At 35.4% G+C, this 15,925-nt stretch overlaps 1 protein-coding gene across 1 annotated transcript; it reads right to left on the reverse strand.

Annotated features, from left to right (window-relative positions):
* Positions 1–228: 228 nt before the first annotated feature.
* LOC132046923 (wall-associated receptor kinase-like 14) lies at positions 229–6,459 on the reverse strand. The gene is made up of 4 exons (XM_059437763.1): positions 6,321–6,459; positions 5,349–6,121; positions 2,206–2,280; positions 229–1,800 (listed from the first exon to the last, which is right to left on the reverse strand). The coding sequence occupies exons 2-4, from the start codon at positions 6,082–6,084 to the stop codon at positions 515–517; spliced, it is 2,097 nt and encodes a 698-aa protein (XP_059293746.1). The 5' UTR covers positions 6,085–6,121; positions 6,321–6,459; the 3' UTR covers positions 229–514.
* Between the last annotated feature and the right edge of the window lie 9,466 nt (positions 6,460–15,925).

Here is a 15,925-nt window from a genome sequence, read left to right on the forward strand (position 1 = left end):
GAAAATCTGCCACCAATCACTGGTTTATCTTTTGGCCACATCACACATAAATAACAGAAATGCTTTACACAGTAAGGGTCTATCGGAATCAACCTTTATATCTCTACGAGTAGGGGTAAAGTCTACGTACACTCTACCCTCCCGAAACGCCCACATGTGAGATTACACTTGGTATGTTGTTATTGTTGTTATCACACATAAATAACAGAAAAATAAGGAACACACAACTGGGTAAAGACGATTCATATTCATGGCACTGCAATACAAATTGCGACTGCTTAGCTACTGAGCTATCTTCTTGTGACATTTCCAATCACTATTTCACATCCTTCATAATGTATAATTCTGCCTATAAAGCGGCAGAACGAATACAAATTTTGACAGAAAGAGCTGTTGTATTACTCTTTGGTCATACTCATAGTCACCAAGATCAGAAGACAAGAAAAGGTGGCACTAATAGATTACAGGTGATCACCTCTGTTTTCTACCTAAAGCAGACTTTGTTTTCCAGTCATCATCGACCAGCACTACCTAATAATTTGTTTGTTGAAGGGGGACTGTCTTCACTTAACCAAGGGTCCTGCACAGAAACAGGGGAACTATCCTTTATTTCCTCCATGGTTGTCAGTGAATTTGCTATCTTCTGTGGAAGGATCAATCTCCTACTTCCAACTCCTTTCTTAGTTGTTGTACTACGAAAAGATGTCTCGCTCATACTACGCGGAGACGAGCAAGACGAATTCACTGATGAAGTCATACATACATTGTCCTCCAATGATGCCCAACTACTGAGCCTGATCTGTTCTAGCTCATCTGCCACTTCTGTCATTGAAGGCCTCATATCCCTATGAAATGCAAGGCATCTGAAAGCAAGCTCTGCAACTCTATGAACTGATGATAGAGTCCATGCATCTCTGTGTGGCTCGAGAAATGGATCAATTATCTCGTCCACAAGACCCTTCCCTATTCTGTCGATTGCAAGTGCAGCCAAGTTAATCTCACTGTGAGCTCTAGAGAAATCTACCACCTTCTTTGCTGTAATGATTTCTACAAGAACCACCCCGAAGCTGTACACATCACTCTTATCGGAAAGATGGTAATTCTGATGGTACTGAGGATCCACATAACCTGGAGTACCTTGCGGTGCTGTAGAAATGTGGGAATCATCCATCATGCCAAATCTGGAAAGACCAAAGTCTGCAACCTTTGAGTTGAAGTTGTAATCTAAAAGTATGTTGCTGGATTTGATATCCCTGTGGTATATTGGTGGATTCATTGCTGAGTGAAGGTGAGCAATTGCACGAGCAGTTTCTGTTGCAATAGTGAGACGCATTGTCCATGGAAGTCCTGAACCCCTTTCTCTCTGTAGATGCTGAGCTAGAGTTCCGTTGGGCATGAATTCATAAACAAGAATTTGTTCACCATTTTCGATACAACAACCTAAGAGTCGGACTAAATTTGGATGGCTTACAGAGGACAAAAGCTTAATCTCATTCATCACTTGTTCAACACCATCTGGATCTCGATGTCTTAGTTTCTTAATTGCAACCCATTCATCACTGTGGAGCTTTCCAGCATAAACTGTGCCATAAGCACCTATTCCCAGCCTTTGATTCTCAGAGAAACTATTTGTTGCTCTCTCAATTTCTTTGTATTGAAATACAGATACACTGTTGCTACCTGCAGCTTCACAGAGAAGGCGTTTTGCGCTCATCCTTTTCTTCAGAGATGCAGAACGTCTTCGAATGCAGTAGCAGAGAATAGCCAAAGCAGCCATTAAACCAGCTCCAGCAATAATCCCTGTTAAGTGATCGACAATTTCATTAGACTAGGAAGAGATCAACTCACTATTTATATTAAATCCAGTAAAGTAAATCAAAAGGGTGTAAAGCAAGCTCAGAAGTTTACTTATCAGTTAGCAAGTTCAGCAACTCTTTTGCAATATTGCAACATCAAATCTCTTACATAATAAGGTTACAAAACTTTTAAAAAATAAATAAATTACAAAACCAATATCTGCTGGCTATCAAGCTCGTTTAAAGAAAATTGAAGAGTGCACATTTGGTAATTGAGAAGGTTTTGCCAAAATGAAGCAGGAGATAACACTAGTACATTAAACGAGTGGAGAAGTAATGGTTTCCACACATCACAGGGATTGAGTTACCAACATTATCTGGAGAAGTTGAGCAAAAAAAAAAAAATTACCTCCAACGAGCACACCAATTTTTGTAGTTCCACCACATCGGCCGGAGAGGTATTTTGAAGGATTGCATTTAGAATCTGATGGAGAGACAAACATAAAGAGGAAGTTAGTATAAAAATGAAAACTGAAGATAATCATAGAGAAAGAGGTAGAAGGAATATATGGAGGGTTGGGGCAAAATTATTTCTTTTCTGGAAATAGAATTGATTGCATATATAGGTAAAGTATTTTAGAACAACATTAGAATGAAAATTTATGCCCTTCCATAGTTATGAAGTAAGTACATGATCAACAAATGAAACCAATTTTCCAAAAGCATGGAATCTCACAAGCACTAGTCAGCTTTCTTTATCGGTATAACCATCAAATATTCGAAACCCCCTAGCAGACTAATCCAGATTCGCGTAGTGTAAGATTGGGAAGTGCTCCCTGCCAGGAGTTTCTCCATTCTCAAGGCTCGAATGCGAGGCCTATGATTAAGGGTGGAGAGATCTCATCCATCCCACCACAGCCCTTGGTGGTAAGCATAGCTCAATTAAGGTTTTTTTCTTAAGTGCTCAGTTAAGGTTAAATCTCCAAGTCAAGATGTTTTTTTAACAGAGTTTCCTGGACATTGAATCAATTGGTAAAATGAATCAGTTTCAACTTTCATCCCTTCAAATTAAAGCTTGATTCAGGTGAAGTACTAGCTTGTCTAATCTAGAAAGGTTTAGTTTAGACTTGACATTGATTCGAGTCCCTTTTACTATGATGCTTACTCAACAATACAATATGAATTTAATCAACAATCCTGGTCCGCTTCATCCTCCTACTTTCACCCGTTCAAACTTGTGGACATCCAGTGACCATGTGCTGTCCCTTACAATAAATTTAAAAGGCAATAAAATCATTGAGAGCTGTTGACTCTGGGGATTATCCATTTGAAAATTTCGGAGTAGAATAATTCAAACCTCGTCAGCAATCACATTTACCGTCTTGGAGTCAGAGAAGGCTTTATTTCCTCTCTCTTTTTTTTTTTTTTTTTTCTAGTAAGAAACCAAGAACAAGAAATCCTCTTTCTGATATATATGCAATTGGGTAAGGTAACTAATTATAGTTCAACTCTTCAAGAGAAGCAAATTCCTTTTTAAGTGGAGGTAGAGAGCTCAATCCATCTAAATAACATAATTTTAGGTCATCGAGCACAAACTTGTCATTTTGATTGAAATAGACTAAGTTACAATACCACTTCGAATAGGCAGTCTCATAAAGACTCCATCATATCCTCCTTTCATGACTAGGGTCTATGGTAGAGGCGAACTCATAATTTAAAACTAGTGGAGGGAGAGAAAATATCATTATACCCACAAGGACACAACTACTCTCTATTGAGGGCAATGAAACCTATGTCACTTCATTGTTTTACAAGTCCATTTTATGTGATACTCCTTTTTTCTTATTTGTCCAAGAAAGAATGACAAATTTTGGAAAAATATAATCTTGGTGGGCGTTTGGACATGAGCGTGATATTTGAAAAAAAGTAATATTTGAAGTAGAAGTTAAAAAAAAATATTTGGAAGTTGGAAGTTGTGTTTGGACATGCATTTCACTTGAAAAAAGGTAAATTTATGTAAGGATTTTTTTTTTTTTTAAAACTTGAAAAACTGTTTGACTAATGTATAACCAAATAGGTTGTTGAAAAAAAACTTTGAAAAAGAGCAAAAAAGATTTATGTCCAAAGAATCCTCACGTCGCTCTTACTAACATGATTTTATAGCCACAACAATATATATTTAAGATAATAAATTTCATTTTTTTTTTCCGTGGCTGATCAAATATCTTCCCATCAAATAAGAATATAGTTGCCCTATGTCCATGTGCAGGAAGAAGAAAGGAAAGTGAATAGCCTAATACGCGGAAATGCTGGCAGCTGAAGTTAGGAACCTGGTGGGGAAAAAGTAAGTGAGACCAAGCAAGTCCCATAACCGAAAAAAGAAAAAGAAACAAGTTCCATGTGGAAGTCATTGAGGAGACATTCAACGGTCGACGGCTTACAAGGCAAATTCGACCAAATCAAAATTCTCTTTATTGACTACACCAGCCCCATATGCACTACTTTTAAACGCAACTTGTGGAATATTTGGATTTCCTAACAAACTTAGCCCCGTTTGTCCATAGATAACAAAAAAAATTCACTTTTTTTGAAATTTTGGAGTTGGAGCTGTGTTTGGCCATAATTTTTGAAATTGTAGTTTTTGGTGAAATGTAGTTGTAAAAAAGTGAAAAAAGTAAAAATATTTTTGAAAAACTAGTTTTTGGTATTTCGGAAGTTGTATTCAGATGCACCTTATGGCCAAACGCTGAAAAGTGAAAAAAAATTCGGAATAAAGTGAATAATTCTTATGGCTAAATGCCTACTTAATCACACTAAACAATCATAGTTTAATCATAGTCAATTCATGTAAATCCATGATGGCACCAATGAATACCCATAGCCTCCATTGACATCAACAACAGCCTTTCTTCTTTGGCGTGTCGCTACTGGTCAAACCAAATTTAAAAACTACTAGTCGTCTTATCATCTCACGTCAGATCTTGCCTATAGTCAAACAACAATTAGGCCATCCAGCAATTAACTTTGAATTTTATCCCTAATTTGATAAACACCGTCTCTATTGAATTGCCATAGTACCAAATTTAGTAAGACATTTTGAGTTCTATTTTCAACATTATCCATTAATGCTATATATATGTCGAGGTACTTAAGTCTAAAATATCAACCTATACCTCAAGGTGGATGGAGTTTGATTGACCGGATTCATCTTAGCCTAGTATTTTTGACATGAAAAGTATATATGTTATGTGAAACAAAACTAAAATTTCAATATGTATTAAATATTGAACCTATAATTTCAACGGCCAATGAATTTAACATTAAGAGATTAAATATTGAGCTCATCTGTTTTAAATTTTGAATCTATCTCTACTTATTCATAGTAAATAAAGGTGTGCTATCTCTAATGTTTGACCATCTAGTATAGATAATCCACACAAAATTCAACACCATAGACAGTGAATAGTGTTGCAGATAATTGTTTTAAGTAACATTTGACTAAAAAATAAGAGGAATTTATTTTTATTTATTAAAAGGGAAAATTGAACTAACCTTTCCGGCACCCATTACCGTTCCGAAAACCATCACCGATGAATCCATCTTTACACCGGCACCGGAAACCGTTTGGGTACCCTGGAAGAGAAACGTTAGTACAATTTGCATCATCATCACATGCACAATTTCCTTGCAATCCCCAAGACAATTCCATCGTTTGAAATTCCAGAAACATGGAAGAAGTCTTCTTTGTATAATTATCCATACCGATCAATATAGACGAAACCACAATTCCACACCCTGTATTCCTCAGTTTATTGTAATCCAAATATTCAGCAATCCCCTCTGAATAACAACTAACATTCTCTTTCTTCATATCACATGACTGTATGTTCAAACGCCTGTTTAGAAGTTCCGATGGTATTGTACACTCGCTTCTAGGGGCTTTACAATTTTGTAGAAGAAGTCCATTTCTCCAAGTCATAACATAGTTGACTCCATTCAATTGATGAAGATCCTCAATCGGACGGCTACAATTTATCGGAAAATGGAGCATTAGAGTATCTGAAGTAACATTCTGTATTAGATATTCTCCGAGTTTGATCTCTCCAGTACTTTCAGTACAATTTAATCGAATCCCACAACCCTCTGAGAACCCAAATGGATAAGGAACACGCGGACCATTAGAACCAAATCCACAGTGCTGATTACACTGAGTTGAATTAGTAGCCCCAACTGATACCAATAAAATAGAGAAGACGAATATAATAATTATCTGATGATCAAAAACCATGGTTGGAGATTGAATTAAAGAGAGCAATCATGGGGTTCTGCAAGGAAATGAAAATGAGTGATAGTAACTAATTAGACATGAAAAAGGAAGAAGAAAAAAAGTTGGAGAGTTTGACTTAGGGAGGACAATTTATTGAGGGAATTAAATCGGGTGCAGTTGATGTTGGTGGGGAGTTAGTTCATTGTTTGTCAATAAATGCTAGTTTCTAAATTCCATACAAGGGAAGGTGAGAGTACCGTGGACTGGTTTCATCTAGTATTAATGTTTAGCTTTTACTTCTCTCTGTTTACTCCTTTGCAACTTTTCCTTTCTCTGATTGGTAGCAATCCAAAACTTGAAATATCGGCTCTACAAAAAGTGGGTTCAAATTGGTTGCTATTATCGAACAGTAATTTGACTAAAAGAGGAGATAGAAGGGGGAAGATGGAGGACCTCCAATTCGCACAAGAGCATTTCCATTTCTAACTTTCGTTTATATATATTGTTAAGAAAAGTTTATTTTAAAATAATTTAATGCGCCTGTGAAAATTGGGAGCCTTTCTCACTTTCCACATCTACTGTCCATTACATTTTTTATTTCTCACTTTCTTAAATACTTTTGGGTTCATATTATTTATTTTTACAATTTTTGTATCTATTTAAATAAAATATTAATACTAATGATATTAATCATAAAAATATTTGGTAAGATTATTTTTAATCTATCCTTAAATAGCATATTACTAATCCTCCACTAATAATAAGGATAGAATGAAGAATAAGTAATTATATTTTCTTATTTTTCTAAAACACCAAATTTAAAATAAATTTAGTTGGTCAAAATAAATAAAAAAATTGGAACGGGAAAGAGTTTAGAATTCTAACTCCATGGCATTTGTTGCGTGTTTAATTTACTTTTCCTTTATTATAAATAGTTAATACCAGACGTTCGACTCCGAACAAAGAATGGCGAGAGTGAATCTGACGTCATTAAAATCAACTGAACTACGAATAGTATATTGACAACTGACAACTAGCCTTCGAATTGTCCTTTCGGAAGCATGACATTAGACAATTCTGATCATAAAGGTTATATATTGAAATTCAAACTTGCGCGTTACGGTCTAATTTATTATGATCATAATGGTTATATATTGAAATTCAAACTCGTGCATTATGACTTAAATTATGGATGTTTGCCTGCTAACGTATTCTTTTAGAGGCATATAATCTGACTAACAAAGGAGATAGAAGGGGGAAGAAGGAGGACCAATTTGCAGCTGTTCCAATTCGCACAAGAGCATTTCCATTTCTAGCTTTCGTATTTATATATTGTTGAACAAAGTTTATTTTAAAGTAATTTTAAATTTTTAATGCCCCTGTGCAAAATGGAGCCTTTCTCACTTTCCACATCTACTGTCCATTACATTTTTTTATTTCTCACTTTCTTAAATAATTTTGGGTTCATATTATTTATCTTTTAAATTTCGTATCTTTTTAAATAAAATACTAATAATAATAATATAAATCATAAAAATATCTGTTAAGATTATTTTTATCTATCCTTAAATTGCATATTATTAATCCTCCACTAAGGATAGAATGAAGAATAAGTAATATAGTTTCTTATTTTTCTAAAACATCAGATTTAAAATAAATTTAGTTTGTCAAATAATACACATATGGAACGGGAAAGAGTTTAGAATTCTATCTCCATGGCATTTGTTGCGCGTTTAATTTATTTTTTCCTTTATTATAAGTAGTTAATATAGATCGAGCTGACCTAAACAGTAATGGGCGAGTGAATCAGACTTCATTAAAAACAACTGAACGGCGAATCATATAGTGACAACTGATAACTAGCCGTCAAATTATCCTTTCGGAAGCATGACATTAGACAATTTTGATCATAAGGTTTATGTCTAGTAGCACTGTCATTTAGGTGCTCCTATGTTTTAATTTTGATTATATATAATTGAAAGTCAATATTTATTGTAATAAAGAAAAATATTTTTTAACTATTTTGTCTCCTCTTTTATCTTAAAATTGAATTTTTTAAAATTAACTATGCCAAGGAATTGAAATTAATCTTGTATCTTAATTTTGTTTCTTCTGTTCTCGAAAGTTTTATTGCCAGTTAATTAGAATAAAAAGGAGAGTAATTTGACATTGGTCTTCTGTAAAAACATTTGCATTATTTAATTAACTCACTTGGGATCAACTACGTGTTAGTCAAATTTAAATGTATAACGTGACTCAGTAAGAAAAAAATCAATATCATCAATATCACAAAATAGGATCGAAGTCTTATGTCCTTTTTGTCACGGTACAATTATCTTTTCTTCTGATCATTTTCAATGATGTTTCAACTTATTGTGTTGATTCATTTTATTTTTTGATATCATTTGTTAATAGGGAAAATACGTTTCGTCTGAGCAAAACAATTCTCTTATTAGTTTCAACTTAATTTACAAAAAAAAATCATTTCCAAATTCACTATTCTAAAATAAATTAAGTTTTTCAAAATAATAAATATTTGGAATGCAATATAGTTTAGAATTTTAACCCAATGGCATTTGTTGCGCATTTAATTTACTTATATATATATATATATATATATATATATATATATATATATATATATATATATATATAGTTAAACAAATTAACTGGCGTCATTAAAATCAATTTAACTAGGAATCGAATAGCGACAAATAGCCATTGAATTGTCCTTTCGGAAGCATGAGATTAGACAACTCTGATCATAAAGGTTATTGGATGTCTAACTCTGATCATAAAGGTTATTGGAATTCAAACTCGTGCATTATGACTTAAATTATGGATGTTTGCTGCTAACTTATTCCTTTAGAGGCATATAATAGATTTAATTAAGTCGTTAAGATGATTATCTTATGGTGCATATATACAGACTCGACACAAACAATGATATTGAATCTGGAAAAGGAAAAAGAAAAGCAGAAAAGGGAATAATTTGAGAAAGCACAAACTGGACGCGCAAAGGCAGCTAGGCGGCGACTAGTGACCAATTCCCAATTTGCTATCGTGCTTGTAGGTCTTAACTTATATAAACATGGTTAATTGTGGGACCGTAATTGGTTCCATATGATTAGTAGAGTATTAGAAGTTAGGACGTAAATTTATTTATTACCCAAATAGCACTCTACCGGACGTTTTGTCGAAAGATTAATTTAATTGAGACAAGGCACTTTGAAAACTAAACTATAACTAATAAATTATTACCTAGTAGCTTGGTGAGACATTTTAAAATCTTAGGATAATGAGGAAAATATTGAAGTTCTTATATTTACTGCGTAATCAAAACTATGACTTCTCAATTTAGAATATGCCACATGAATCATTTGAGAGGTCGTTAACCGAAAATATTATTCGCAATTTGCTAACGCTGTTAATTACGTTGTAGCAGGCTTATTTTATTGAAGCGATCGTTTTACATTAACAAAAATATCAGAGAATGCAATTGGTCTCAAGCACAAGTTTACTTGTCAATGTGACAAATTAAAACAACTGCTACTCCATGCGTTAAGTTTCTGTCTTTTCTTCTCTGTCATCTTCTTCTTCAATTGAAAAAGATAAAAAAAATTGTACTTTATAAAAGCAAATTAAAGTTCTTATAAGTTACCTCAGGAAAACTTTAAAATATTGTCAAGGATCATTTTCATTATAAATATGAAAGTACTAGTGGAGCAATGATGTGCAACTACATTATTTGGCATTTGCCTCTAAATTTATGTTGGAAAGTCAAAGTATATATCTAAGCTTTGTACCAGCAGGCTGGTCTCCTATAACAATATGTTCTGGCAAGGTATTGTGGTTAGATCTCTGTGGATGGATCAAAACCAAGGTAATTCTTCCCCTAATTTTCTGCTTAGATTTGGATAATCTGACTGTGAGATTTATGCGTAAACTTGAATTTAACTATTCAATGCAAAGTCTAAAGTCAATGCGTGAAACCTTTTGTAAACCCCATTAAATGCTCTTATATGCTGGATTTGGAATATATAAGTTGACGTGAAAGTAAAAGAAACGTTTGAGGTATTAATTGAGCGGGTGATTTTGCTAATGATATCTAATACCAATTCCATAAGCATATAGTTATTTCAAATACATACAAGAGTACAAGTCAGAGATACCATGCAAAAATTAGGTGCTACCATATTAAAGGCAACTAAGTCGGAAGTCATTTTTCAAAACTCAGCTCAATTCATGGCATATATACAGACTCTATAACAGAAATGTAAAAGGGATCTTTCTATTTGTTTTTCGGACAAAATTATTCGATGTTAGTGAAAAGTCACCCAAGCCCCATTGTTGAAAAAATTGTAAGATGGACAAAACTTCCTTTGTCATAGGCAGAAACAAATTAAACTAACGTGCGAAGAAAAGTTGGCGTTGATAAGTTGTTGACTTGGTCTACTTTGTCGTGCTATGACTAAAAATCTCAATTAGGAAGCTTATAAAATGATTATTATAATGTAAGGAATTGGAGCCCAAGACTTTTCTAATCCAAAAATAAATTTTTGGAACCAAACTAACCTATTAAAAAAAAAAAAAAAAAAAAAAACATTCCAAAGCATATATTTTCACGCACAGAATTTGTGTCATTTTCGTGAAAGGACAAAAATTATTCAAAGTGTACATTTGGACAAAACATTTTGTCGGCAGAAACAAATTTTATTCTTTCACGCACATCTCAAATTATAATGTGCGTGAACACCCCCCCCCGTGAGGGCACCTCACCTTTATTCTTTGGAAATCAAATTCAAAATTAAGCTTTTTTTTCATACTTTGACCGAAAATTAGTCACGTTTCAAAACACCTAATATAAATATTTTATGTAGAACTTATATATTTTTAGTGTACAATAATATCGACTCATTACATAAGTATATATATATACATTTAGATCGTCGTTTAGGGGTTGTAAAGTGTTCAAGTAAGTTTGAAAACTTATTATATATATACATTTAGATCGTCGTTATAGGGTTCTAATTAATATAGGACGTCGCACGAGTAATTATTAATCGACAATAAATACTAAAGTAACTAATTATCATTAAAAAAATAATACCCAAAAATATATATATAATATTAACATAAAATGCACATTTTATTTACAAATACACAATCTCCTAAGGCCTAAGGATCCTCCTAACCCCACCACCCTCACTATCATCAGGATCCTCTCTCCGCCTTTTAATGACAGGATGATTTATGCCATGATCATCCTTTCTTCCCTTCTTCAGGCCCTGGGTGAAAATATGCTTCCTGTGAGAGACGGCGGCGGTCTCCACCTGAGTAGCCTCATTAGATGCCTCAGGAGATGACTCAATCGAAGGAGACTAGACCACAGGAACAAAAGAATGAATCTGAAATAACATATAAACAATTTAATGTTTCATAAACTAAACATGAAATAACATATAAACAATTATTTAATAAATTATTTATTTGTAAAAAAAAAAAAACCTGTGTGTCGACGACCTCCTGAGATGGTTGGTCAGAGGGCTCCTTAGTTGGCTTCTCAACGGTCTCCTGAGCGCTACCCGGAGCTGTAGCTATACGTGGAGACGGGTCAATCTGAACAAGAGGAGAGCGGTCCACAGGCGCAGAAGAATGAACCTATAATACATGTAAATAATTTAGTTTAGATTAATAAAATAATTAATTAATACATTATTTTATTGGAAAAACAAACCCGTGTGTCGATGTGCTCCTCGAGATGGCATGTGAGAGGGCTCGAGCGGCCGCGAGCGGGAGATACCGATGGTGCCGTAGCCGGTCGTAGAACGAAGAAAGTAGTCATCAAAAATAATATCCAAGGCAGTATGTCCTATCTCCGTCTCCAATACGTAGATCACTAACCGGCACTCGTGGAAATGATGACCAAGGATCATAATGCGGGAACATCTCGGTGTATATCCGGGTCTCCGTGAAGTCGACGGCTTTGGAAGAAGTCGACGGATATACGATAGCCGACCGAGCCCGGACAGTTATATCGTCGGGCTCATCTATTCTGCCGCCTACCTGTACCGACCACCTCGCGCCCCGACCACCTCATCGGCCCTACCACCCTCCGGAACACCCTGCGGTACACGAGGAGCTTTGGAGCGGTGCTCTGGAACATCCTCATCGACACGATGCCACTCCTATGACTGTGTCATACCAGTGTCGGTAAGCTGAACTATCCGTGCTGCATATGCCGCTATCCCAGGATCGGTGGACTCCGTACGGGGAATACTCTCATGGCGTATCATCAGAGTCATCCGTAGCTGTATATATTTGCAAATTTTAAGAATTGAATAAATTCGTAAAGTAATACATAATAAGACGATGAATTAAGTTTAAGACTAATAAAACTTACCGGCGCCTCATACCACCTTGCGAGAGTGATGTATATCCTCGGCCGTCGGGACGAGGCGTCGAGGGTTGGCATCCGCGAGCGAGTGATATGCATGTACCACGTCATATACTCATGGACCTGAGTGTCACGTCCGACTGCCGCTAGAGTCGTCATCCTCGCGTTCCATGCATCGACTTTCTGGTGCATACGCGCCCGCCATGCCGCATTGTCGATCGAACGTTCGTCCCTGTTATAGTGGGTGTGCTCCCAACGTGTAGCCGCGAGTATGTTCTGTACATGCCAAACTGCCGTAACATGCGGTCGGGCGCGTGATGCTCAACGATGTCTATATGGATCAATGGACACCGTGCCATCCACATGTGCTCACCAGCCCTACAAAATGCCGGCACCTGACCCAAAATCTGATCATACGACGTCCATATGAAAGCCTATAAAAGTAATTCAACTAGTTAACAATAAAAGACTAACAAAAATAACAAACTAATGTTAAATAAAAAAAAACTTACCTCGGGCGCCGTCATGCGGTCTAACTGATCCCTAAACGGGAGAATGACATGGTGCGTCTCCACACCTCTGGTATGGCCTCGCAACCATCTCCGCGCGTATGGCATATCCTCAACAATATAGTCATCGGGAGGGTGAGCAACTATGGGCTGAAAAGGTCTCAACCTAGTTCACACCCATATCTGTCATAGTCATCAAAAAAATTATCTATCAGTCGTCGTTTCGAAAAAATATATTTAGTGTTTTATTACACACACTTAAATATATTACACCGAAGAAAGAGGGCTAAATGCGGCGACCTCAAGCCTCTCGCCCATGCAGGCTCGATCAAATCCTCTCGTACATGTAAGCCGGGATGTACGGCGCCCAACTGTAACATCCCAGCTGGTCTAGATCCTCAATAAAGAGCATATACCTCATGCTCATATCCGCACTCGACGTGTTCGGGAACATGATGCCCCCGAATATGATGAGAAGATATAAGCGAGCACGTCGATTAACATCAACCTGAGGCGTCGCCTCGCCAATCGGATGCTGCAGATGTACGAGGCGCAAGTGAGCATGGAGGGAGGACCGCAACAGCCGACTTCGTCCACACATATCCCTCTGATGAGGCACGAAACCAGTGAGCTTAGTCAACTCCTGAGGATACGGCAGGTGCGGAGGCTCCACTCTATACAATGCCTGTCCATCAGTGTGTAGACCATAAATCACCTCGACATCCTGCAGGGTGATGGTAGCCTCGCCAGTGCGGAGATGAAATGTATGGGTCTCCGGTCGCCAGAGCTCAATCATGGCCGTCACTAGAGCCCTATCGTGCACAAGCCGACCAGCCTCGATGCACCCGTAGATACCGCCCCGACGTAGTATATCTATGACACGAGGATGTGGGGGAATAGCCTCTAGAATATCCCATGCTGATTCCCCCGAATGGGTACGGACCACTCTACTAGAGGATACCGGTGCATCCCATACATACTGGGACCTATGCTCATGCTGTAGATAAAGTACCCTCGTTGTCGAAGCGGCCCGCTCCACGGAGGTGTCCTATCTATTTTAGGCATTTTAAATTAATCACTAATACATGAAGTAAGGATTACAATAGTATATTTTTTACGCATTTTAAATTAATCATTATTTTTTTAATTAATCTCTAATACGTAGTAGTAGTTATGTAATCTTTTACCGAGAGATTATACAAAGGATTGAATCCTAAACTAAGGATTTTCAATTTCTAATTAGCAAATAAATAAATTAATTAACAATTTAAGATATAAAGATTAATAATTAACAAATCAAAAAATTAACAATTAGCTAGCAAACAATTAACATATAATTAATAAATAAACAATTAACAAACTAATCAAATAATTTACAAATTATTAACAAATAAACAATTGGCTTAACAAAAACTAAATAAATAATTAGCTAGTCAAACAATTGAAATAACTAATCTAACAATTAACAAATATTAAATAAAAAATTAATAAACAATTAACAAATTAACAACAAATAAACAAATAAAAAATTAAAAAAATGAAAAAACGGGCGGAAAATTTCATTTTGTGCACAAAAAAGTGCGTAAAAGTTTTTTTTTTTTTGTACAATAGTAATGCTTATTAATACAATTGAATTAAAATGCCCAGCAAGCATTGACTTTAGTTTTGCTGAATTAGCATTCTTTTATTTAAACATTCGCATCAATATACCAAAAATATTGACTTTTGGGTTGGAAATCAACAAGAAAATGATGTTTTTGATCGCGTGGGACCTCAGAAATGCACCTTTAATGGCTGATTTTATTTTTCCTTTTGATCGTGGGGGACCAGTGGTGGGGAAGAAGGATGCCCCGTATATTCAAGAGCTTTTACGCAGTTACGTGCGTAAAAGGACCAGTGAAAACTATTTTGGTCTTTTACGCATGTAATGCGTACGTAAAAACTATTTGTTTTTATTTTTTATTTTTTTAATGGATTATTTTGGTTCCAAAAATTTATTTTTGGGTTACAAAAGTTTTGGACCCAAGGAATTGCTTATATCATACTCAGATATAGCTTTTTTGCTTGGAAATGAACCTAACCCAAATATTTTCCGCATCCTCTTGCGCCATAGTCCACATATAAAACAAGGGCGCGTATAACGCCAAACTGAGAATAGCCACTTGGTTATCTTTCTTCCTTTTGGTATTGTTGTTTTTTATTTACAATTTTCAAACATATACTCGTATGCGCTAAGAAAATTGGAGAAATAACTAGAACTTAAAAGGGGTTTTCCATAGGAATTGCACTCAGTAACCATTTTACATGTACTATTTAAATTATAATTTGATTTTCTCAAAGTTTGAAATTAATTTTGAAGCGGCTAAACATTAAATATTTTATAATTTTAAGCTAGGACTTAAATAGCAGTCCTGTCAGAGTGATTATATGTGCGCTTGCTCCGATTTTTTTACACGCTAGAGTAATTTCACGAGGCAAATTACAGACAGTCCCTGGATTTTAAACCAACGAATGCGAAGTAACAGACTAAAAGAATAACTGTATGTTCTAAAAAATTGCGCAACTATATACAAAGAAAACAATTAATGCACTTGCACTTGTTAAAAAAATTGGATTTATCGACAGATACAATAGTTTTAATTCTTCCATAGAAGGAACAAGAATTAGCTGTAGGTTAACCGAAACATTAGAAAAAGGACGAGGAGAAGCAAAAGAGTATCTTTCTGCATCAGAATGTTTGTCATTTTTATGGAGAAAGGAGGAAGTGGTTGATAAGTTAAAATGTTAAATGGAATCTGTCCAAATAATGTAGGACAATTATTCATTTTTTAAATAGGCACGTTTTATAGGATTAAACTGTTCAGCTAAACCTTTATAATTTGAATAGAAGAAATGATCCTGTAAATATTCCTTATTTATTTTCAGAACTCTTGTATATATAATATAAAAATAAAGA

The sequence above is a fragment of the Lycium ferocissimum genome, chromosome 2, assembly GCF_029784015.1.
Source record: "Lycium ferocissimum isolate CSIRO_LF1 chromosome 2, AGI_CSIRO_Lferr_CH_V1, whole genome shotgun sequence".
Taxonomy (NCBI): Eukaryota; Viridiplantae; Streptophyta; class Magnoliopsida; order Solanales; family Solanaceae; genus Lycium; species Lycium ferocissimum.